At 41.1% G+C, this 24,453-nt stretch overlaps 1 protein-coding gene across 6 annotated transcripts in view; it reads left to right on the top strand.

The window, feature by feature from the left end:
* EYA2 (EYA transcriptional coactivator and phosphatase 2) overlaps positions 1 to 24,453 on the top strand; it is an 83,946-nt gene that overhangs the window by 40,817 nt on the left and 18,676 nt on the right. For all 6 annotated transcript variants that reach the window (XM_071572596.1, XM_071572594.1, XM_071572597.1 and 3 more), the window contains exons 5-9: positions 2,655 to 2,771; positions 15,267 to 15,334; positions 17,240 to 17,417; positions 18,982 to 19,109; positions 19,585 to 19,668. In XM_071572596.1, coding sequence (XP_071428697.1) covers positions 2,655 to 2,771; positions 15,267 to 15,334; positions 17,240 to 17,417; positions 18,982 to 19,109; positions 19,585 to 19,668 — 575 coding nt within the window. The remainder of the gene's footprint in view (positions 1 to 2,654; positions 2,772 to 15,266; positions 15,335 to 17,239; positions 17,418 to 18,981; positions 19,110 to 19,584; positions 19,669 to 24,453) is intronic.

Genomic DNA, 24,453 nt, shown 5'->3' with positions numbered 1-24,453 from the left:
TGGGTAAGTTTGGGGCCAGTCACTAGTAGGGTGTGAGAAATTTAGGTTCAGCAGGATGTGCCACATAGGAGTAGTAGCTGGTGAGTGTTCCATGACTGACTGCCAAGACAGAGTCTCTTGCAGTAAACATGATATTTATGAAAACTACGCTTTGCATTCTTTGATTCTTCCTGAAGTCTCAAGGACACAAGCTGCTTTAAGAAATTAAACTTCTTGTATATTATTAGAGAAGAACTAGGACAGAATAAGGCATGGGTGAAGTGATAGAGAGTACTTTGGTTTTGGAAGATGGTTTGTTTTCAAGTGGATTGTTATGAGCTGTAGGTGCAGTAACATTGCTAAGCCCAGTCAGCTTTGTTCCCTGCTTTTCTGCACAGCCTTGCCAGCAGCTGTGGGGAGACAGTGCTGGGCAGGAGCAGCTGGGGATTCACAGGGAACTAATTAAACCAGCACTCCTGACAGAGGAATGCCTGGTAAACCAAGCATCAAGAGCATCCTCAAACTCTGCATGGAAATACCAAGTTCTTGAGGGAGCTGGGAAGTTCCTACTGTTCCTAAAGACCAGAGAGATGTTCTTTTGTTTAGGTACAGCTCTGTAACAGAATGCTTTGGGCTTCTTACTCCTGGATCATGCCATGAATGCTGAGTCTTGCACCCCTAAAATGGCTTAAGTTTTGTTTCCACTCCTTTTTTCTTTTGTGCTTTTAAACACCTTAATTTATTTGGAAAATACAGTGTCTCCTCCCAACAAGAAGTTGTTATACAGCCATTGACAAGGCTTTTACTGAAGGGAGATTCAGTGCAGAAGTCTGGAAGGTTGGAGAAGTGGGCTTGGCAAAGCCAGAGCTCTACCAGGATGATGAGAGGAACAGTTTGAGACGCTCTCCTGGAGCTACTTGTGTGTTTACATCAGCTGGCTGATTTCCAAGGCAAACTCTGAACAGTTGTCCTGTTAGAGCAGGTGAAAGTAGAGCCATTTGCTACTGCCTAGGGGCTTTAGGGCATACATGTGTCAGGCCCATATGCTGCTTATAAATCCTGTGGATGACCTCTTAGCATCCTTGAGCAGTGGTTTCCCTCCCCCAGCCCATACAGCCTCTCTAAGATACTCAGCACAGCATATGAAAAACCCCACCTGGCTGACAACCAAGAACAATGAAGCAGTATTGTTTTTAGGCACAAAAATAAAACTGGGCCAGTTTCTAGACAAAACAGAACATTGTGTGGAAATTAATTTGGTGCTAAGTTATTTCGCTGTCTAACAACAATTTTTTAGACTTCCAAAAAGGCCCATTGGCTGAAGATTAATTATAACTGGGGTAGGTTGAATGCTCACATGCAGAGTGCTGATGGAACTGGAAAGCATGGGATGTGAGCAGAAGTGGCTTCTCTGTGCACGCTTCCCTTCCTCAGCAGCAACCAAGCCAGAATTTTGCACCAGAACATGTTCCCTCAGGGTCCAAATGAGCGTCCTGCCTTTCACAGTGCAACTTTGTCATCTTGTTGCTAACTTGGACACAAATTGCATCACAGGTCCTCTCACCTAAAGCTAAAATAAGTGATTTTTATTAGAGAAAACATGATCTGTAAGAACTTTCTCCAAACCTGAGCAAACACAGGCTTATTGCTTTTAAGAGTCATTATGCTGGAAAACAGCATGTTTGGGAAAGGGCACCTCAAGTCCACTTGTCTTTTGGCAGGTTTGCCTACAAGTGCTAAAAGATGACAACAGCATGGGAAGTCTGTAAATCCAAGGGCCAAACATCAACAGGGTCTTTGTTTAGTCCCAGCACTCGAGGAGTGTCCAATGGCCATTTTTTGTTGTGTGCAAATAGACATGGAAAGGAGGGAAGGATCACACCCAAAGGGTTCATAATAAGATGCACCTTTGAGCTGTTTATTTTAATAATACAGCTGTGCAATCTCAGCAGCATCTCAGAATAAAATATCAACCCCTTTCATTACCAGCAAGGGTTTCATCTTGCAATGTTTAATTCAGCTATTGCTGTTCCCCCTGTAAATTGTCAGTTTAATTGCCTGGGTTTAGAAATGAAAAGATTTCTGTGGCTTCAGGGCTTACCTATTGTTCCTGAACTGTATGTTATATCTAACTGTGAATAGATGATAACCCTCCTGTATAACTTGCCAATAAACGTTCTGATAACAAAGCTGAAAATATAATGCAAGTGAAAAATAACTGTTGAGAGCAGAAGTCTTGAGGTTATTTTGCTGAAGGTCCTGTTGCTTTGTTAATCACTGCTTGCATCTGATAAGTGTTCAGAAAGTTCATGAGTCAGTGAGTTTGTTTAATTCTAGAACAAAACTATTTGTTCAGAAATTGTTTTTGAAAACAATATTATTCATGGTTTACCCATCTTAGGAGAAGTGCATTCGGGCATGGATACAGGATGTAGCTGACTCAGATATTTTTTATGATGAATTTGTTTGACTGTTATTTAAGAGACCTGTTTGGGTAATGCAGATAATTAAGTATATATGTGTATTTGAACATAAATATATAAAAGAAAGTGTAGGAAAAAAGAGTTTGTTAGATTGAAATGTAGCTGAAAATCGTTAATTCCTAAACTTGTATTTTTACCTTTATATGACAAACACTCATGTTCTGCTCTTGCTTCCCACTGTATATCCTGAAGGCATTAAAACAGAGGACAGCCTGAGCCATTCCCCTGGACAGAGTGGGTTTCTCAGCTATGGATCCAGTTTCAGTACCCCGACAGCAGGACAAGCCCCATACACGTACCAGATGCACGGTGAGTGCAGCTCAGTGCCTGGCAGGAGGAGCTGTGGGTGCTCAGAATCTCACACCCCCATGGTGGACCAATTCTCTTTCTGAAATTACTGGGGAAAGCTTTTAGGTGTAGGCAGTCAGCATGGGGAAGGAGGTAAGTCTATGTTAGATCTGTTTTGCTCATCAAGGCATTGATTTGTGACTGAGGGACTGGATTACAGTATCATACCCTCGAAAAAATTCACATAAGATCAATATAAGCTTTGTCTTTTTGCAGAAACTGTGTTTTCTTTTTTTTAATTAGTTCTGTGACTGCATACCTGGCATTTTTGTGTTAGCGTGAATTCCTGCATTCTGAGTGGAAGCATAACAAAGGTGGTTTTACACTTCATTCAAACAGTACTGTCAGTATTATGCTTCTTTCTGCCTTATGTTGACCTGAGCAAACTACTCAGTGGTGAAATTGCTGCATTCTCTCTCCACTAAGTGTTTTTTAAAAAGCTGATATTGTTACAAAAAAAACCCCAGGAGTGACTCTGCTGCAGGAAAGGCAAATGCACATGAGGATAAACCTCTGTCTTGGCTTTGTCCTTCTTCAGAGATTTTCCAAGGGCTGGAAAACCGAAGAGGAATTACATGGCTTTCCCAAGTTCTTGTATAAGCTGTGTCTGTCATTTTGCTTTTTGATATTGTTGGGAATTTTGGGTGAAATGCCCTTTTGTGTCATTACCCTTGCAATACTGTCTCTGTCAATTCTTTTAATTCTCAGTCTTGAAAGTAAAAGGTGGACTCAGACATCCACTTTGATTTTAAGTCCGAGAGCAACTAAAATCCTAAACAGTTACGAAAACTGGGAAACAAGCTAAAATCCATTTTATTCTAGAAATTACTTAAGAAAGCTGAAGACTTTTAAGAGTTGACCCTCTTCTGAGACTGCACATGCCAGCTTTGTCAGAGCACTTATCTCTAACACTAAAGTGATTTTGGGAGTTTGGATACCTCATGGCACATGCTGGAGACGCCTGGGTTGGGTGTGGCACAAAAAGAAATCAAAAAGGTAGCCTGTGGATTTGGGGTTTTTTGTCACAGTGACTCCTACATGTTTCACCTGTCCCACATGTGCTCTCTCTTAGCTTACTGAGCTGTTTGAGAAGGCAGACTCTTGACTTTCTTGGGACTGAGGTTTCTAAGGTGGGCCCTTTGTTCGGTCAAGAGGTTGAGAGAAACAAATTTTGTGCATCAGCACTTGAAAATACTACACTTGAAAACAATAGTGACACCACCACGTGTTGTCCCAAAACATGCTGAGAAGAATTATGTGTATGAGCATGAACATTCCCTAGGGCAATGCTGTGGTACTTGGTGAAATCACTTCTTTTCAGATATTTGTTCCAAGAAGATCATTTCAGTCAGCTCACTAAGCCTTTAATGCAAAAGAAAACAGAGGAAAACAGTTTCTGCAAGTGGCAGGTGCTCACTGCAAGGCACAGGGAGCAAGAGCAAATGTGTCTTCCTGTAAACAAGGATATTTCCACCCTTCTCTTTGCTCATGAGAGGAGCAGTCTGAAGCTCCCTGACCATATGGTTTATTTACCTTGCTGAGTGCTAGTGAAAGGTTTGAGAGAGCAGGCAGGAGCCTTCCTGTGCTGAGTGCTACTGAGGAATGTGGGCTCAGTGCTTTCCCACGCACAGCATTTGGGGGTGGGGAGCTGATCACTCTGTCTCCCTAATGAGAGCAAGCAGCTCTCCCTGCCTGCCAGCTCCAGGACCACTGAGACTTTGCCAAGTTCACAGCAGTCCTGTTGGTCACCCGGTTGCTGGCAGTGGGCTAAACCAGCTGATAAGGGCAGGTTGCTATTGATAATCTTAAATTACAGAGTATTCTGAGTTCAAAGGGACCCACAAGGATCATCAAGTCCAACTCTTAAGCAAATAGCCCATGCTGGGATAGAACCTGTAACCTTGGCATTGTTAGCACATTTTTATAAAAAAAATTCAGGGGGCTTTGAGTCAAACTTGTTTGCTTCAAGAACAAAATGTTAGTTGCATCAAGAGGAAAGAGGCATCATGAAGAGGGTGACATGCAGGGGATCAGCAAGGAAAGATATCTCCAGCAGTGTGTGGTGCTCAGTTTTGTATTTTAAAGTGTAAGGAGAAAACTCTTTTCTTAAGCTATTCTCTTCAAGTATTGTAGGGTGGTAATAACTCAAGTACACGAGTGAAATAACTTTGTATTGTTTGCCTCTGTTGAGGACCAGCTCCCAGAGCAATGTGGTGAACTCACCTGCAGGTGGGTGCAGGTGGTCACATCGTGCAGCTTGTGACTCTCTCCTCACTGTCCCCTCAGATATGACTTCTGTGGTCCAGCAGCAAATTGTAAGATGTTCTACCATTGTAGGTGTCTTACACCAATCCCCAAGGGATAAGTGACCTCTTGAGTGACAAACCTTCGTCTCACAGGGCTCTAGGGCAAATGTTTTCCTTCACTAAATGCCAACATAGTTGGTGCTGGATGTTTCCTCTTGTGTTTGTTTGGCACCAGCCTTCCCTCCCCAGTGGCTGTGGTCAGAAATGTGGCACTTCTGACACCACATTCTGCTCTCTGTTCAGGTCTGTTGTTTGCATTGCAGACACAGGTGATACAGGTGTAAAGGGGCATTCAGCTTTTCATCTTCAACTATCAGCTGTGTCCTGGTTCTTGAGAACAGGATCCACTAAAAAGCAAGAACAAGGATAGAACGTTCTTCTGGTTATTGAGTGGTAAAGAAAAAGAGCTATTTTACAGCCAGCCAGAAGGGGAAATCTATTTTCATGCTTCCCTAGCATGAAAATAAATTAAATGTGGAGGAGTTTATAAGCCAAATAGCTAATGCAATGTGTCACACACATATATTTATATAAAAGATGAGATTGGCAAGTTCCATAGCTCATAAAAATGACATGAAACTATATTGCAAAGGTAATGCAGATTGAAATAATGATTTTAATCACCATGTAATGATTAATGTAATAGTATATCATCAGATTTCGAGTAACATTCAGACTGAAATCTGATATTCACTTATTTGCTCTGACGAAGTGACTTTTTATCTTTTTTTTTTTAAACCAGTGCTGTGTACAATGTTGTTTCATGTCAGTATTTATTTTTTAAAAATATTAAATTACTTGTTTCATAATGAAGATATTTTAAATATGTATGTAGCCAATCTGGGGATGGCACTTTCGAGTCACAAATTGTGAGAGGAGGTACCAGCTTGCATTAGAATTTTATCTTCAAAGTGATAAATCTGTAATGCTAGTAAATAAATGTTGCTTCAGGGTCTGTGCCATTTCTTAATCAGTCCTGATGTAAGCGGATTACAATTACAGCACCAAATAGCCAAACACCCTGAGCTTGGTATTAGAAAGTTAGTGATTTTCTCAGACTTCTGGTGAAATTATCATTCAGTGATAAGAATGAAACATGAGACACAAAGGTTATATTCCAGTTCTGCCCCAAAACGCTCACTGTCTTAACTGGTAGTTGAGGAAACTGCTTGTTGCTGAGGGTGGCAGAGAAATCTTTGGAATAAAAGAAACTTCTACCATTTAGTAAGCTATGTAAAATACAAAGAGAAAGCTGTGCCAGCATATTAACTAACACAGAAACCCACCAGTTATGCAGGGAGTGCAATAGCAGCCATCTTATAGAGTGTTTCCTGTGGTTCCATGAGCATGTGTTACCTCTTTATTGCACATCAGGCCATCTCTTCTCAGCTTGTCATTAATTCCTAGACAATGCCTTGCTCTTCAGTTATTATTGCTCAAATGACAGCTGGTATGAAGCTATGAAGTTGCACAACAGTTAAAAATGGCCAAAGACCACTGTGGGTACTGTCATTGGGCAGGGAAAGATTTGACTGCTTTTTTGGGTTTTTTAATATCCAAATCTATGTACCCACAAAATACTTTTTACATTACAAAGGAAAATTCAGTTATGTAACTGGGATAACTTTCCTTTGCCAAGGAATTGCAAAGCAGTACCGAGTTTGGTACAGACATAAATTTGGGACCAAAGACCTATGCAGTGAAAGCAGCATTTCTTCTGTGCAATACTGATTTTAAATGGACTAGTTATATATGTTACTTATGTCTGTGGGATGAATTGGTCATGGATTGTTTTCCTGGCCTGAGACCAAGTAAGTTCTGAATAATTAATAAATTAAAATGTTTTCTTGTGCTGGAAACATTTTGACCTTTGTTGATATCTGGATAATCTAGGGAATTTTTTTCCAAGAGATACCTGAATTTCTTGGAATTGTGTACCATTTTGTGTGCTACAAATTTAATGAGGTCATAAATAGCTATTTGGCATGAATACTTACCTCCGCCTGCATGAATTTTGCAAAGGAAGTGCATGTTTAATTTTAAGCTCAGGGGTTTTTTAATACTTGGTGATGAAAATAGTGGTGAAATTTCAATCTACACCTGAGAAACATGGATCACACTTCAGCCTACAGATAGTGAATCCATATGAAGTCCTGGAAAATAAGGGAAAATGAGAGCATGTTCTCAGCAAACTGTCACTCAGATGCCTTAGATTCATAAAATTAAAACCTCAGTAGAAAACCAGTAACCTCTTTCAAAAGCTTCTGCTTCACAGCTGGTTTGCATTAATTGCAGTCTACAGCCATGGCAGGAAAGCTGTGCTCCACTCTGTGGTGAGTTCAACAGGGAGAGGCCTCTCTTCAGGAGGGGTCAGACCTCACTTTTTACACTGTAAATACAAGGTTCCTTAGCATAACAGCACAGTCTCCCTTTCAAAGATTTTTAAACACCAGGGGCTGACTGTACTGCATTTACTTTGTTTTAAAACGAGCTATCTTACAAGAGAGGGAAGTCACAGGGAGAGGCAAAGGTGTTGACAGTGATGCCCTGTGAACTGCAAGGGTCTGTGCTACTGCTGCCCAAGAGGAAAGCTCTGCTCTAACTGTTGCCATTTAATGGATATTAAATATTAACTGCAACCGTCAAAAATAGGTGTCTTCTCTAAGACAGAACACTTACTTTGGAGGTATCTTGTGTCTGCTTGAGTTTTGTATGCCTGACTGTCATCAGGCTTGCAGGAATGACACTGGGGAGGTGGGACCAGGCATGGCAGTCGTGAGTGAGAAAGAATAAGGCAGGGAGCAATAGCAAAGGGGCTGGATAAGGAAAATACAATTTTTGTGGGCTGTGATGAGGAAGTGGGAGCCAACAGAGAAGAAAGAAGTGATATTTCCCTAATCTGCTTCTTGACTATCTTGGAAGCCTTTGTGGAGGTCAGATAGAATACTCAAAACATGGTTAATGAGCGAAATCAGCATAGAAAACACAGATATGTTTGGATGTCACAGAGACTTCTGTTTGTGGATTTTAATTTCATCACTTCCATAGGATGTAAAAAAGTCCAAAAGCATAGGATGGTGACGGCTTGGGAAATTACAAACTTGGCCTTGATTATTCAGCTTATAGTGCAGGTGGCAAAGAATATGCTAAAATGTTATAGAAGCTTCACTGAATAATTGATTCAGTATACCTAATGATGTTTTCTTGAAAATATCTAGAAGGCAATAAAAGAGCTAGTGTAGAATTACACATAAAATTCTGTGTCAAGAAATACCATACCCGCATAGTTAAGCACTTGAAAGTTAGGAAACATCAGATTCATGATGCTGTGCAGTAATGGTACTGCTTTTGTTGTATCCCATTTCCAAGCAGTGTGTGAGGTAATGCTCTCGTGGCAAAAATAGAATGTAATCACACAATGAGAGACTGGGATGACATTTGTGGACAAGTACAGTCTGACCCTGCTTCGGTCAGCACAGGCTGTGTAGCTCAGGAGGTTCTGAACTGCTGTGCTGGCATAGGGTAACACTTGTATGGGCCTTTTTATATGTAATTTGGATGTCCTTTATATTGGCAGGGTTTAAACAGTGACACTTCAGCACTACAATACTATGACCTCCAGATCTACAAGAACACCTGCAGTGTCTGAAGAAGAGTCCATTGGCAGTTATTAAAGATGAAAAGAGGAGGATATAAACTGGACTTAGAAAGGCTGTAACTGGCAGATTGATTGAAGCTGACAAGGCAGTACCAGGGCAAAGATCACTCTACTTTTGCTTTTCTTACACTTTCCTCTGAGCATCCTCTGTTGGCCACTGTTCTGGCTCTTCTCCTGGAGGCATTGCAGTACTGGAACAGTGCACAGAGGGGCTGGAAGAGCCTGGCTCTTGAGTGTTCAGTTGAGACTTACAGGGATCCTACGTAGTGGGTCAAAGAGCAGAAACATGCTGCCCAGTTCCCACTTTTCCACTGGTATTTAGGGATTTACTCAGCTCAAGAGGAAGAGAATTGCTAAATACATAGCTTTGCTGACAGGCATATTTTTATCCCCAATTGCATGACAGGTGATGTCATAAAGGTAGTTAGATTTTTATGCTGAGCTAGAAACTGGAGTCTCTTGGCCACTAATCAGCATGGGAGGTGGCAAATCCAGCTTTTCTTTATCATGTCTTGTTATCTGTCAGAGTAGGATTGAGTCCCGGATGAAACTGCATCTGGAGGAATCTTTACTGTTCGGTGACTCCATGGAGTCACCCAAATAAAGTCAGGTTTGCTGGTTGTTTTCTTTAACAAGGGGGATTGCATGGAAACAGTCTGCATCCTTATTGTAAGTGTGTTCACTTTTTGGCCCAAAACATTGCCTTGTGATTTGTTTTGGAAGACAGTCCAGAATGATTTCCTTCTATAGCTGCAGCATCATTTCATAGAAGTGGTTAAAAACACTTTCCCAAAGGACAATAAAATCTAACTGGTTTCCCATGATTCAGATCCTGAGAATAATTATAAACCATCCCAGCACTTTCAACACCATTGTTGAGCTGGATTGAGCTGTACAGGTGACCAGGCTCAAAAGGATGGTAAAAGCCAGGCCCTTAAAACTGCTCTGGTCATCACTTATTAAAGCTCTTTGAGGCTCTGTGGGCTGAGTACTCCCAGGAGGAGCAGCAGGGGAAGAGCTTTGACTCAGAAAAACTGTACTGTGAAATGTGTTTTATATCACCATTTAGAGTGCCCTCAAACACCTGGTCAGACTCTCAGGACTGCATGGGATTGTGGTGGGAGACAAATGGACATGCTTTGAATGTGTCGTGTGTCTGAGAGTATTATGTGCAGGAGATGTTCATATGCTTCTGGGAGCAATGTCCTTTAACAGACACTGCTGATGTCAAGTGCTGTAACATTGTAGAATCATGCTTTTCATCTAGGTTAATATAGTGTGCTCTTCTCTGCACTGTCTGAGCCCTTCCAGACAGAAATATAAGATGTTTTGAGGAAGGGTTCATTACAGCTAATGGCAAACAGTTGAGCAATATGCTGCAAAGTACATATGGGTTCAGTTTTTGTTCTCCTCTAACAGGTCAGATAGTCTTGAAATGCCTCCACTGCTGACAGCCATGCATTTTATGAGTCTTCTTGCCCAGTAAATGCAGGCAGATGTTGTAAGATTTGGAACCTTACAAGGCACTGGAGTATAGCTGGTGGGAGGTAATTTTGATGAGTGCTTAACCTCTCACTAAAAAAGTAGCAGCTTGGAGAAGGCGGTATTTACTGCAGGAAACATTAGCTTGTCAGAGAGCTAAAGCACTGCAAATAACCTCTCTGAATGACCATGCAAGTCTTCAGCCAGATGTTCTTCCCAGCACAGAGTAATGCACACCCTGCAGGGAGGTAGAGTGAGGCCTTTGCTTGCATCACTCACAGTCAGCTTTGCTTCCTGTAGAAAACCAGCTTGCTGATGTAAGAGTGCACAAGCCATTATATGCAGTCTTGTAAAATACCATGGAAATCAGCTGACCCCTGCAGGCATTTATTTTATTAGTCCTAAATGATCAGCTAATCCTTTGAGAGAACTCTCTATGGGACCACTGTGTGATTCACCTACAAGTGAGAGGAAACACTTGGATCTAAGGTCCATGATTCTGTATTTTGGGGGGATTAAACCATGACACAAACATATTCAGAAATGCCCATGGTAGCCATCCTCAGTGTTCCATCTTTTAAGTGTTCCTGGACTCAGTTGCTGCTGTTTGCCCAGAGAGCTGTGATACACACTGACACTGTCCTTCTGTGTTGAACCTGGTACCCACTCCTCTGGCTGTTGAGTATTTCACTGAGCGCTGGAAGAGCAAACTATCTGTTCTTCTAAATACAGCAGCTTATTCTCTCTTGAGCAGTGCAGGAGACTTGGAGAACACCTCCCTGATGTCAGGACCTTTCTGACCTGTGTGAAGCAAGGGCACAAATCTGTTTTCAAAGCTTGCTTGATTTTAAGCTATACCACAGGCCCATCCTGTCTCCATAATCACCTCTCCCTAAGACACTGGTACTCCTGTATCATATTGGATCTTCATGAGCTGAAAGAAAACTTTCTTTAGCAATGCTAGAGCTTAGTTCTGAATATACTGGAAATAATAATGAATATTCCCGTCTTTTCTTTACTTGCTCATACCCTGGCAAGGAGGAGAAGAAAGGCAGTTATTTTAGAGACTGAAAGACAGATGTAGAAACTGAGAGGTTGAGAAGCTGGCATGAAAGTTTTGGCAGGAACACAGGCCAGATCACGCACCATTGAGATTGTCATTGACCATGGCATAGATTTTTAAAATATTTGAGTTAAAAAGTGAATGAAGGGAAAATAGCAAATGAAATCCATCTGTATGAGAACAGGAATATAACATCAATCAGCTCACAAAGAGTTTCTCTGTGCATGTTGCCCTTGGACACTGATGGAGAGAAGGGCCACATCTACTTATCAAGAGAAAATCATGGCACTGAACATGCCCAGCATATGCACACCTTTTATGGGGTGTCTTTCCATGCAAGTGTGTTTGTGATATACGTACTTTGCAGGAACACTTACAGTACTGTACATCTGAAGAGCTGTTCTGCTTTAGAGTCCAGATTGTTTTATTATGAGCTAAATGTTCTTTAAGCTACCTGTGAATGAGGGCATTGTGACATTTAGCAACTGGCTTGATTGAACACAGATGTGAACTGTATTCCATATGGAGAAGATCCAAAGGGAGAGATCCTAGGCTTGTTTCTGATTTGCAAGGAGAAGTTTGAATGCAATTACTTGACATTGAGCTACCAACTCAGATGGAAAAAATCGCTTGCTTGCACATCTCTACAGTATTGGAAATGTAAAATCAGCCTGAGTTTGAGATCATGGGCTGTATTCAAAGGTCAGGGAAAAAAGCCAATATATCTGAAAGCGAAACACCTGTGGAAATGGTCAGTATCCACTCAGATATGGGAGGGGGCCAGGCATTTATGTCCATTGCTTACCAAGAGGCTTTCTAGGCATGCCCCATTCCACATAGCCCTGCTTTCAAATGTCATTCCAAGCTATCTCTGAATATTGCAAGAAGTGCTATTACCTGGGAAAGCATTTGGGAAAAAATAGTTGCATGGGGAATAGGGCTGAACTGATAATGCCAGTATACAATGTCTGTTGATAATTTTCCAGTTTCTTGAGTGTAAAATTTACTGATGCAAAACTGAAATAGCATGTGGCAGAATTCATTTTATTATGGAAGTGTTTATTTCTTACCAACAACGTAGGGAGGAAAAGCAAATGTTTTGGGCCACTTCTGATTTGCGTTCTGAACTGCTGAATTCTGCAAGGATGTTCACAGAGAATGTAACTAACTGGCCTCATTCTTTGCTCGTGGAGTGAGATGGTTTATCTTTGCCTTCATTGCCTGTGGCACTTGTTTGTTTTCCTGCCATTTGAACTGAGGGTTCATCATTGAAAACACAGTCTTTCCAGTCCTGTGCAGTGGAACTGAGACTGAACTATAGCAGTCCCCAAGAGAAAGGCTGATGTTGAAATGAAATAATGCTGAACTTGAATCTTTCAGAACTTTCTTTTCCATGCAGATAATTGATTTTTTTTTCTCCCAGTTTTTCATCCTTGTTCAGCTGGGAAGAAGTTCCAAGTGTTTACTGTCTTTGGTTGTTTGTTAGTCCTTATCTGTAATTATTCTGCTGTAACGACACTGAGCTGCCAAGGCACAGTGAGCTTGGTAGCTCTCAAAGTGTACCCTGGGGAGGGGTTTCCATTCTTTGATTGTGGTGCAGTAGAGCAAGAAAAAGAGTTTGTTTGATCTCAGTTTAGACAAACTGTGCTCAAGTGATACTCCTTGGTCAGGATACAATGGCAGGGGCTGAGAAGAGAAAAACCTGAGTTGTGAGGCCTGTTGAACTTTAGTTTATAGGAAATACCAGACTTAAGCACTCTGGCAAGTATTTAAGTATGCAGGTACAAAAATCAGGAAGTTTAGTTTCTGTCTCTGCACTACAATCCTTCTTCTGGAAAATCCCCTGGGCAGAGGGAGCCAGCCTGCAGTGGCCTGTAAGGATGCCTGAACTTGGGTAGCTCAGCTAAAATGACAAAAATATATTCTAGAAAACAACAGTGCAAAATCCACCGTGGTAGGTGTAGTCTTTGTTGAAAGTTAGAGTCATTCCCCATCCTCTCACCCCTACATTTCCACCCTCTTCTCCCTGCTCGTATACCTGCCCTGTGTGTGCATGGACACACTCGCTCTGCAAGGCTGCCCAAAAGTTCAGAGTGAGTTAAATCCAGTTGTGCAAATCTCTCCTTCCTTTTCTAATTCTCTCTGATTGTTTGGAAACCAGGAAGCTGCGGTATCATCTGCAGGTAGCACAGCAATAAACATGTTCTCATCACAATTTACACATAAAGCGTGAGTCCCTCGAGGTAACTCATCCCCCTCTTGACAGCTTTAATAAAGGATGATGGATTGTTTCTAAATGACAGTTTAGGAAAATCAAAAATTCCCCCCTGTATTGTTTTGAGCTCTGGTGTACAAGAGCTGTTTTGTCTTCTATGAAAGTTGTTTTTGCCTGTAAGCACTGGGGCTCTATTACTCTCCTTCACAGTGGTGAGAAATGCTTAGTTACCACAGGAATATATTCATCCTGCTGCATATCCGTGACTTTTTGACAAACTGCAGAAGCCAAGCGTGGGTGGGAAGTGGGGAAATGCCAAGAGCTGAATGTGTTGCTGTCTTTGGGATGCTCTGAGCAGTCTCCCTGTGTGGGTTGTGAGGAGGAGGAGGGATTGGACCCTAATGCACCCAGAACTGCTCCAAGGCAAGAATGCCAGGAGGAGGCATCACCTGAACCCACCTGTGCTGGCTCAGCTACCCAGCCAGGATAAGCAGGGGGCTTGGGCAGACCCAGGGGCATCCAGGTACCTGGCAATCACCTGCACTCTGTTTCTCTGCCCTCTACTCTTTTCTTTTTAAAGACCATATGTGGTAACAAATTGGTTCTGAATGGCAGAGTCCTCTCTCTTGTTTCTTCTTGGCCTGAGATTGATTTCTCAGTGCATGTGCTTTGTAGCTGCACTTGGCAGAGGGGAGTTTGTTCAGCTGTCCATTCCCCAGCTAATCTGATGTCCTAAAATAAAAACAAGCAAGTGGATCTTTGGAGAACGGTTGGCACATGAAGACGTGCAGAGTGTCATATGTTTCAAACAGCACTGCTTGGAGTTGTTACATGGTGAGGAGCCAGATAAGAAAAAAAAAGGCTGAGGGCCTGATGAGGGCTCAGTCTGATGGTGCATTGAGGTGAGAGAATGAAGCCCAGAGAAGAGCCCACTGCCGCCATGCAGCACCGAATTCTTTCACATGCCTTGTGAAATGAAAAACGTTGAAATCTAAAGTAGAATAGAGTTAAATCAAGGTTAGAACTTGCCAGGGGTGCAGGGTCCACGGTATGGGAAGCTTGCAGCTCCCCTGCCACTTCCCTGGTGGGAGGCAAAAAAAGACCATTCCCAAATATTGTATCTTAACTTTTACTTCTCCCCACTTAGAATCTACATGGTAATGCTTCCTCTAGCTAAGGGGGCCTGGACAAACATCAGCTGCTTTGTTTGAGACAAAACCATGTCCATCCTTTCTAATATCCCAGGATGAAGCCATGTTTTTGCTCCCTGCTGTCTCAGAAATTTCAGCAATATTGTTCTTGTATTTGGAATATCAACAGCAAGGAACAAGTTTTTCTTCCAAAAATTCTTGGGTACCCAGTCCGCAAGAACTCTGCATGAAAGAGCATGTGTGGGAGGCTCTGTTCATAATCTGAGGGGTTTTCCTGCAGGAAATGGTAATAAAAAATACTATTCTTTTACTTACTGAAAAAGAAATAGCAGAATTTTAAATCTAGGCTGAATCCTTGTGTCCCAGCTTTATTTCCCAGCCCAGTAAGCAATGTTTTAGTGTATGTAATGAATGTCTTTTCAATCAGCAAATCCCCCAGTAAGTCTTTACGGCCCAAGATTTGTGCCATACTTTTTTTCTAGTTATCTAGTTCTTTACTTCCTGTTGGAAATTATTTGTATTAATACATCCTGTTGCTTTAATTGCTGCTGTGTTTTATGACTGTAATATCTTTCCCTTAGGCACAACAGGGATTTACCAGGGAGCCAATGGCCTGACAAATTCTGCAGGATTCAGTGCTGTGCATCAGGTATGGATCAACATCTGTTATTGGCAACCTTGTCACTTATTTGAAACACTTGGAAGATTTGCAGATCAGAGAGATTATTCCAGTGTTCAGATACATTTAAGGAAGGTATTGCTATGTATTTTGCTGAACACCATTCTGCTCTGCTCCTGTGGCCAGTCTGTTTGCTGGACTTGTGGACATCTTGACTAATTTTAAGATGAGTGTCTCAGTCTGTGCAGGAGGAGATGCCCTGGCAGTCTCTGCTGTGGTGCTATAGCAGTGCCAAGAGTTTCATCATTCTTCTGCCATCTTACAACTTCCAGATATGCTGTCCATCCTCTCCAGGGAGAACTGTTTCTGCAATCCTGTCATCTGCTGTCTTGGCACTGTGTAGTAAATACAACAATTTGAAAGAGGCCTTGGCAGGCCCTGATGAATATTGAGCCATCTGAGCTGTCTGAGCTCCCTTCTTTGAGAACACACCTGTCTGTGGGCTTCATGCCTCAGATACCTTGATAAATGTCTGTGTATAAATAAACAGCATGCACATACACACAAGACAGATGTTTTCCAGTAGCAAATGGCTCTTCTTGTTTTGACCAAACAAATGAGTATACTGGCCCAGAAAATATGTTTTGGTTGGCAAATAATTTCATTTCCTTGTTTGTAAGGTGATTGTTGACTTGTATTTTTAATGGCAACAGTGGGCAATTCCTTTATTGCTTCAGTTTGGGCCAAAAAACACCAGCATTTGCTCATAAAAGTGCATTTCATTGAAATAGGAAGGTTACCTAAAAAGGGAAAAAATAATTGAGCTGTTTTCCTTATTTTGTGATACTCTGAAAGAGAAAACAATGAAATTATCTTATTGCCTTTTCAGTCTAATTGTTCTTATGACAACTTGAGTCTTTGTTCTTGAGAGCTCCCTGGTGACTGAAAGTTAATGAAATAGCTGTGTCACACACAAAGATATTAAGGAGGAAGGTGGTTTTCGTCCTTCTAAAGACTATTTATTATTTAGTTTTCTGCAATACCAGAGACTAATTATAATTTCTGAGAAAATAAAAACCATTTGCTGAAAGACAATGTCCAGAGCATGAGCACACTTCTCTATCTGGAAAAGCAAATCAGTGGACAAGAGCAGGAGTTGCAATTAAAGTGAAAAGAAAGAAATTAATCCTATTGTGCTTTATTTGTCCGGAGATGAGTTTTATAATCTAGTCCAGTGTCCTGCTTCTCACAGTAAAAAAAAAAAAGGTGCAAAGATAATGGGTGTGGAGTTTTTCGGGGAGTGTTAAAGTCAAAAGAAAGGGGTTTGTGATGCCTCAGTTCCTCAAGGTCACTTGCACCTCATATTTTTTGTTCATTTTTCTGTAGGTGAGAAGGATCACTCAGGCTTTAGTTATTTCTGAGATAGTTGGACAGATTGTTGTGTTTCTGCAAAACAGTTGCTATTTTCTCTTATTTTCGTAGCCCAACAGCTGATCAGAAAATGTTGCTGATCATGGGAAAATGCAGCCTGTTTTGTTCCTTCTCTCACCCAGTTACTCATTCTGTTCTTGCAGTTTCTTAGGTATTTTGCTGTTTACAGAGATTATGTGTTCCATCCTGGCCCTGCTTCACTCTTACATAAACTTGTTAAACTCTGTAATAGAAAATGTGTAAACATGGATGACTAAAATCCTATAGAAAAAGCAGAACTTGCTTCATTTCTGACCTCTTGTTGATCTGTTTATCATAATAAAATAGGAGTACATTTGGGAGAAGCAGAAATGTAATTTTGTAAGTGAATGAAATACATTTCTTTAGTGAAATATTCCTGAACTGTGACTCACTGCACATGTGAGTGACACTGTTTGTGGTGCCTTTCCTGTGTGTAAGATAAAGGCAGACACATGCAAGTGAGGTGTTTCTTTTTTCCTAAAGGAATATTCATCATATCCAAGCTTTCCTCAGAGCCAGTACTCGCAGTATTACAGCTCATCCTACAACTCTCCATATGTGTCTGCAAACAGCATCAGCCCCTCGGCCATCCCGACCTCCACGTACTCCCTGCAGGAGTCTCCTCACAACATCACCAGTCAGAGCACAGAGTCACTCTCTGGTAGGTGCATCTCTTGTGTCTCCAGTCTGGCAGTCTCAACCACCTGTAGACATTAATGGTGTAATCTTGTTGTTGGAGTTTTTTAAAATAGATTTATTTACATGGATAAGTCAGATTTCCTAACAGGTCTGCTAACAGAGGGATTTGGGAAGAGATTAAAACATCCAAGCTCTCTAAAACCATTTCTTGTTGTTTTCATGGGTATGTGGGGTTTGATCTCCTCTAGAGGTAGTAAAGAAAATAAAACAATTACATACAAACTCCAGGTCAATAATGAGGACTAACATGGATAGCAGTGAGTTTAAAACAAATACTCTGAAAAAGCCCCAGTTTCCTGAATGTCTGATGACTTATTAGCCCATATCTCCGTCAGGGTTTATATTCATCTCTGACAACATGTAATTTGTGCATTCATAAATAAGTACCTTAAGAGAAATCCCTCCTTAAAAACTCAGTTGTCTAAGTTGAATGTTAAATTCCAAGCAGAAAACAAACCTTCAAAATTTGTTGCCTCTTTTTGAATGCTTAATTTTTAAAGTTTTAAGGCTTAAAATGTTTATGGAATTACTGATGGATTATGATCCTCCAGTGTGCTGTTCAAGTAAAATCTTCAGATATCTCTTCCCTCCTGGTTTTCATTGGCATGCAATAACATTTATATAAAACACCACACATCTTGTGAATGATCACAGAACACACCCATGGCAGGTCTGCTGACTTATGAAACAAATCTGAACATCTGTGCTTGCTCTGAAAGAAAAATAAACTAATATTGTTTTTTAAAAAGAAGTGGTCACAGATTGCTCTAAAGTAGTTGGAGGACTTTCCGTTCCTTAGATCTTATCTCAGCCTTTTTGAGAAAGGATGATTTCAAAAAGGCCTGTTAGGCACAATCCCAGCTTCTCTGAAGGAGAAAATGGTTTTTCTAGGAAGCTGCAGAAGCCACAACTTAGCAAGGTATAAAGAAAAATATATTTGAAAAGGGTTTGTAATGTAAGGTAAGTGAAAGCCAGACAGGTTTATGAAACTCAAGCCAATCAAAAGAAGTACTTTATACAGGAGAATTTTGCCTTTAACTGTCTCTTCTCAGTTATCTCTAAAATGGAATAGGGCTCTACAGGTTATATAGTTTTAAATAAAAAATGTTGAAAGTATATTTTTAATCATGAGCATTAATCAAATTAAAAAGATTCAGAAGTTGAACTCGTCTTAGATTCCTTTTCCATTCCCTTTCTAATTTCTCTCTTTGAAAAGAAAGTTTAGGGGAGTAAAATTTCAAAGGCTCTTTCTTTTCAGTGAAAAATGTGATAAGGTTTTTGAAGTGACATGTCCTTTTTAAAATGTTATATATACCATCTTGGTGGTTTTTTGAAATCGTTTTAACACGTCTTAGGAGTTAAAACTTACTTCTTGAACAATGTTAGCTATTGATGTCGACCGAGTAAGATTTTCTCTTGGTGTTTTCACAGTGGTTCTGTTGCTCTCCATTAAAAGGTTTCATGCTTTGCTTTTAATGACATGGTGCAAAATTTAAGTTTACAGTGGAATTTGTTTTTCCTCATAGGGGAATATTCAACAACACCAGCAAAAGATATAGAAACAGACAGACATCACCGAGGGTCAGACAGCAAAGTACGAGCCCGGTCAAAAAGAAGCAACGATCCTTCCCCTGCTGCTGACAGTGAGATTGAGGTAATAACTTTTAATTTATATTCCTTTAGTAAATCCAGCAAAGATAAACAGTTGCATCTCTTAGCAAATCCCAGAGACAGAATAAAATCATATAACTGAAACCTGCAGATGTAGGTAGTCAAAACAATTGCTCAATTTCTATGTTATCAGCATCTCAAGCTATTCCTCATATGTGTGCTTTTTTCCCTTTGGGGTTTTTGTAAGTCTGCTCTTTTGTTCCCCTGACTTGATATGCAACAGGGGATTTCTGTGGTTGTTAGGAGAGCAGGCTCTCAGGATGGCCAGCACACACATAGTTCCAAAATTCCTGATGTTTCCCTTTGCCTGCTTTCACAAAGCATCTGCAGTCACTGCTCCAAATGGGCTTGAGATCTTAAAAACCCCTAGTCCAACAGGACATATTTCCTCCCTGAACCTATTGCAATTGCTTAATATGTAACTATATTTCTTTTTTCCACCCCATCTGTCATCACAGCGTGTGTTTGTGTGGGATTTGGATGAGACGATAATTATTTTTCACTCCTTACTCACGGGAACCTTTGCATCCAGATATGGGAAGGTAAAATTTAATTTTTTTAGCATTACTGCTTGTCCAGCCAAATTGCATCGGGAACTGTGGGGGCAGCTAATGAGACAGCTTTTCAAACAGATGCTGCTGCTTTTATTCAGACATATTTCTATAAATGTGTCCTGTGGTATTTCCTTCGAACATGTGAAAATTTAATTTACCTCTCCCTTTCATGTTGCAAGTAGCCCCTTGTTTTTCAAAAGCTTGTGTTGTTCAGCTGCTGCTGGATGGGATGTTCTTTCAGTGTCTGTCTCCTGCAAGAAAGAGCATCAAGCAGCCAGACAGCATTAACTTTAGCCTGAATGAGGTAACACATTTTTTGCTAGACTGATGTTTTCCTATGAATCTCAGACAACTTTTTAAGAGTGATTTTGTGTTTGTCAAATCTAGGTTGCCATGAATAACACTGGCTCTGCTTCCACGCAGCTGCTGAAACTCATATTTTTAAGGGGATTTAGGAACCATGTCTAGTTATCCTTCTTTAGATCCCGCCCTTGATATGCAGGCAGTCCAGTTTTTTAGGTAACTTTCGCTGTGGCTGAACAGACTGAACTTGGCTGCTAAGGAGAAAACTCTGGCTTTTGGATTTAGTACCAGGTGCTTCAGTTTCTTCCTAAGGCAGCTTTTTATGATAAACACTTAAGTCACTTTGAGTTACAGAATGTCAAACACTTTTAAATGGGTGGGAAAAGAGACAATATCATTACCTAATTAAAAGTGGATGACCTAGCTGGCAGCTGTTTCCACACATGGCTTTGAACAGTCAGCTTCACCAGGAGACTGGAAAATAACCCTGCTTCTCTCAAGAAAGCAGAAATATGATTTGACATCATTTCATGGCTTTACCAGCTGTACTTTTTTACGATGGCTGTAACAAGCTGAATGTGTAATTAGTAAGATAGATTTATTGTTCACTGTTAGATGTGCACAGTTGTAAAGGATATAAAATGGTGTTTGTGGTGTGGAAGTCTACTGCAGCTCTTGGAATGCTGCTAACACTTCTAACAGCACCCTCTGAAAACCAGGCATGTGTTTCCAAGCGGGGATTTACTCAGACCCGTGTTGTACGAGGTAATTGAAGCAGTTACTTTTCCCAGGGAACGTAATGAACGAGGTGTAGATGTGTAAGCTCAAACCTACTGCCTGCAAAGACCTGAAAGAACTAGGCAGGATCAGGAAACAACCTTATGCTGTGTAGATCTGCTCTGTGGGCAAGCTTAGACTGACTTTGTCCTAGCAGAGAACCTTGGAAAGCCTTCATGTACTGCCTCCTGCACCGGGTCAGAGGGTGCTGGGTTGGAATCTGTGGCGTGGGACAGGTGGTGATGGACTGAGGGGTGTGATGGACCTGTAGTGGTGAGAAGTCCCACCACTGCAGGACCCGTGAGATCTTGCTGATGTGCTGCCACACAGGCAGCAAGTGCCATCTCTAGAGCAGCTGGTGGGGGAATGAAGTGGGGTCGGGGAGTGGAACCAGAAATGTTTGTCAAAACCACTCACCAGTTGCTGAGCTGTTCTATCAGCCATGAGAGCAGAGTTAGGGCAAAACAGGGCATTGGTGAGCAGCAGCCTGTGCAGAGAGGAAAACAGGAAAATGGAGACTCTGGGAAATGACCTTTTAATGTATAAAATGGCAAACTTCTGTTGGCTGTTTCTTTCATACTAATTTAAAGAATGATACAAACAGGAATATTTTCTTTTGGATGAATGAATCACCTTTTACTATTAAGTTACAACTGGCTCCTTGAGAAACTTCTTTAAAAGGATTTTTTTGCAGTTCTTCATTTGTTTCATCAGTATTAAATTCCTCAGGGCTTTCCTATAAGGGAAATGGTTGTGTTATAAAAGTATTACAGGCTAGTGGCTTGATCCAAAGACAACCAGAAGCTTTGGTGGGCTTTGGAACAGACTTTAAACCAAGAGGGAAATACAGCACACTCAGACAGGCTGTCCTGGGAACTGTTAAACAGTAACACAGCTCAAAACTATCAAGTATAAGTGAAGCAGTGAGTCAAAGGTTAATAGTTTCATAGTCTCTTACTTCAATAGCATAGGAAGTGTTAATCTCAAAGTAAATTAAGTATCAAGACCTAAATTCTCTTTTTTTTGTCCATAACTGATCATAAAAGATTCACGTGCCTGTAATTAGACAAGCACATGCTTAAAATTAAACCTCACACATGGAGATTTGGTTCAGTATGTCTTCCTCAAGAAAAAATGTCAGTTTGTATGATCTTGACCATTCCCCTGACCAACATTTATGTCCCAGTATCATCCTGTAAGAGCTGTGCTGTAGAGCTGCTTGCAGGCGTTCAAAGAATTAGTGTATAAAGTTGTTCAAGCTGAAGAATCACATCTCATTCTGGGGTGCTTTATCTTGGAAGATGGGAGGAGGAACATCAACCACAGCTTCAGAGCTTTGGGTCTAAACTCCTGTGTTCTTTAGTTACAAAATCTCAAATGGTCTCTGTGTTGCCTCTTTCTTTGTGATGGGACCAATAGGGAGCTGTCCAAAAGTGATAAAAAAAAAAAGAGGAGGAAGAATTCACAAAAAGGATTATCAGTTGTAGTCAGGTATTAACTGTTAATGCATCAATGTATGTTTTCTGACCAGATTTCCTGTGAAAATTTTCTCCTTTTTTTGGTTTCTGAGGGAAAGCAAAGCACTGTGGTTCTTGCCATTGATATGGGCTCCTCAGGGCATTGAGAGTTAATCTCAGGTGTTCAGAAAATACCTGGCCCACAGCATCCATAACAATTAAAACACAAATCTTACTTGAGGTTGCAGCATGAATGAACAGCCCAGCCCAGGTTGCTCTGACTCTGCTCCAGCCCATGGATTGCACAGTCATCAGACACTTGGTCTTAATGTCTTTGCCAGATGGTCACTGCTGTGTAACCTCTGTAGTGGCAGTCAGAGCCTGCAGACTCACATCTCCTTTTGCTTCCTTGCCCACGGTTGAGTGGATGCATCCTTGCCCAAACATACAGCGTCCCAGTCGAAGTGATCAGAGCAGCAAAGCTGTCAAACCAAAGGACATCTCTCCACCCTTGGTTTCTCAGCAAGAGGCCCTCTGACAAGAAAAAGCAAACCCCCCCAAAAGCTCCAGGGACAGTTAACCCTGGATATTATGTTTGGGAGGGTTTATAAAACCTGTTCTGCAGGTTGTGATCCTTGTCTGAGTGCAGAATATTTACCATGTGCTATGGGACCACAGGAGATGTAGACCATTATAGATTATCCTACTGTCCATCCAGCCTTTTTAATCCCCTCAGGTGTGTATCATTGAGCTCCACAGGGAGATGGCTGCAGTCTTTACTTTATCTGCAAAGATCTAGCCCCCAAATCACACAGTGAGAGAAATGGCTCAAAATCCATAACAGGCTGCTGGGCTGGGCTTCTGCAGGAGTTGGGTAAATCTCAAGGGACTTGTTTGAACTAGGTAGGTGAACGCAGAAAGAAATTTCTTGTGGTGTTAATTAAAAAACAATATAGAGATTGCATGTGCTCCTGTGCCAAGCAAAATCATGAGTCTGTCCCTCTTTCCCTGGCTCAGATATTTGCAAGCTTGTTCAATAATCTGTGTTGTCTAAGCCTTGAAAAAAACTTCTGCATCTCTTTCAATCTGAGAAATTTTAAGTATTAAGTTGCAGATTTGTTCTCACACTTTTTGAAGGACTAGTATCAAAAAAAGAAAAGGCGGACATTGAGTGTGTTTTTTTCCCTGAGAGGTGTGTGTGAAGGCAATAGCTTTTTTTATTATTTTGTATTGTTCCCAGAACATATTCTGCTGCTGCTCTGTGTTGTACTTCTTGGGATTGTAGTGTCCAAATGAATTGTGAATCAAATAAAATCTGGAGTTAAAATTCATCTTTATGTGCAAGATACTCTGAAATCCTGGAACCAAATCACAGGGATTTTATCTTAGTCTGAACTTACAGAACTGAATACATAGGACTGTGTAAATTCTTAAATTGTCTTTATCAGTACTTTGACAATGTCTGCTGGTATCTGGGAGTTCAGATCTATAAAATTTCAAGTAAGAAGCATAGCAATTTCTGAGTTTGTTCAGCATCTGGAATTGGATGGAGTTAAGAAAAAAGCATACTGCAAACAATAATATAGCACATTATGGCCCAGCTTTAAATCAGTCATGCAAAGTCATGTTCTATATGTTAGTTCACTCCACGTGAAAGGTGTTCAGATCCCCTCTGTTACCCTGTGTCCCTGTGTGGTTGCTTTGCCTGGGGCAGCCACCCTGGCTGTATTCAGTGAGGTCTTGCACTCTGCCTCGCAGCTGCTTCCTCCATGTAGAAGCTGTTTCTCTGTGACAGCCCTATTTTTTATTACCTTTGTATTTTATAAGTGGCAGTGTGAGACTCACACACATTGTGAGCAGACAGGTGTGGGTGACACAGAGACAGGACATGCAGTCAGATTTCCAGCCTGCCTGGGGCTGGGCTTTGCCCCTCTGGTGAGGGACTTGCAGTGGCACAGGGGTGTGAAGGACCAGGAGAGGGACCACCAACGACAGCAAAATCTTTTGGACAGAGTAGGTAAAACTTCTGCTTGGCCCGGTTGAGGACAGGACATAAACATGATTTTCTAGCATTTAAACAAGTGCCATATCTGCTCTGTGCTGGCTGGCTGTGAACTGGACTGTCTTTTTATGATGTTGTGGATCTAAGAAACCTTATTCTTCAGAAGTTTTGCTGGCAGTTTTATGTTCTTAAAAAAAGTTTTCCTTTAGGTGAATTATAATTTTCAATTAAAGA

Source organism: Pithys albifrons, chromosome 18 (assembly GCF_047495875.1).
Source record: "Pithys albifrons albifrons isolate INPA30051 chromosome 18, PitAlb_v1, whole genome shotgun sequence".
In the NCBI taxonomy this organism is placed as follows: Eukaryota; Metazoa; Chordata; class Aves; order Passeriformes; family Thamnophilidae; genus Pithys; species Pithys albifrons.
Note: the sequence above shows the minus strand (reverse complement) of the source record. Positions and strands in the feature narration are given on the sequence as shown.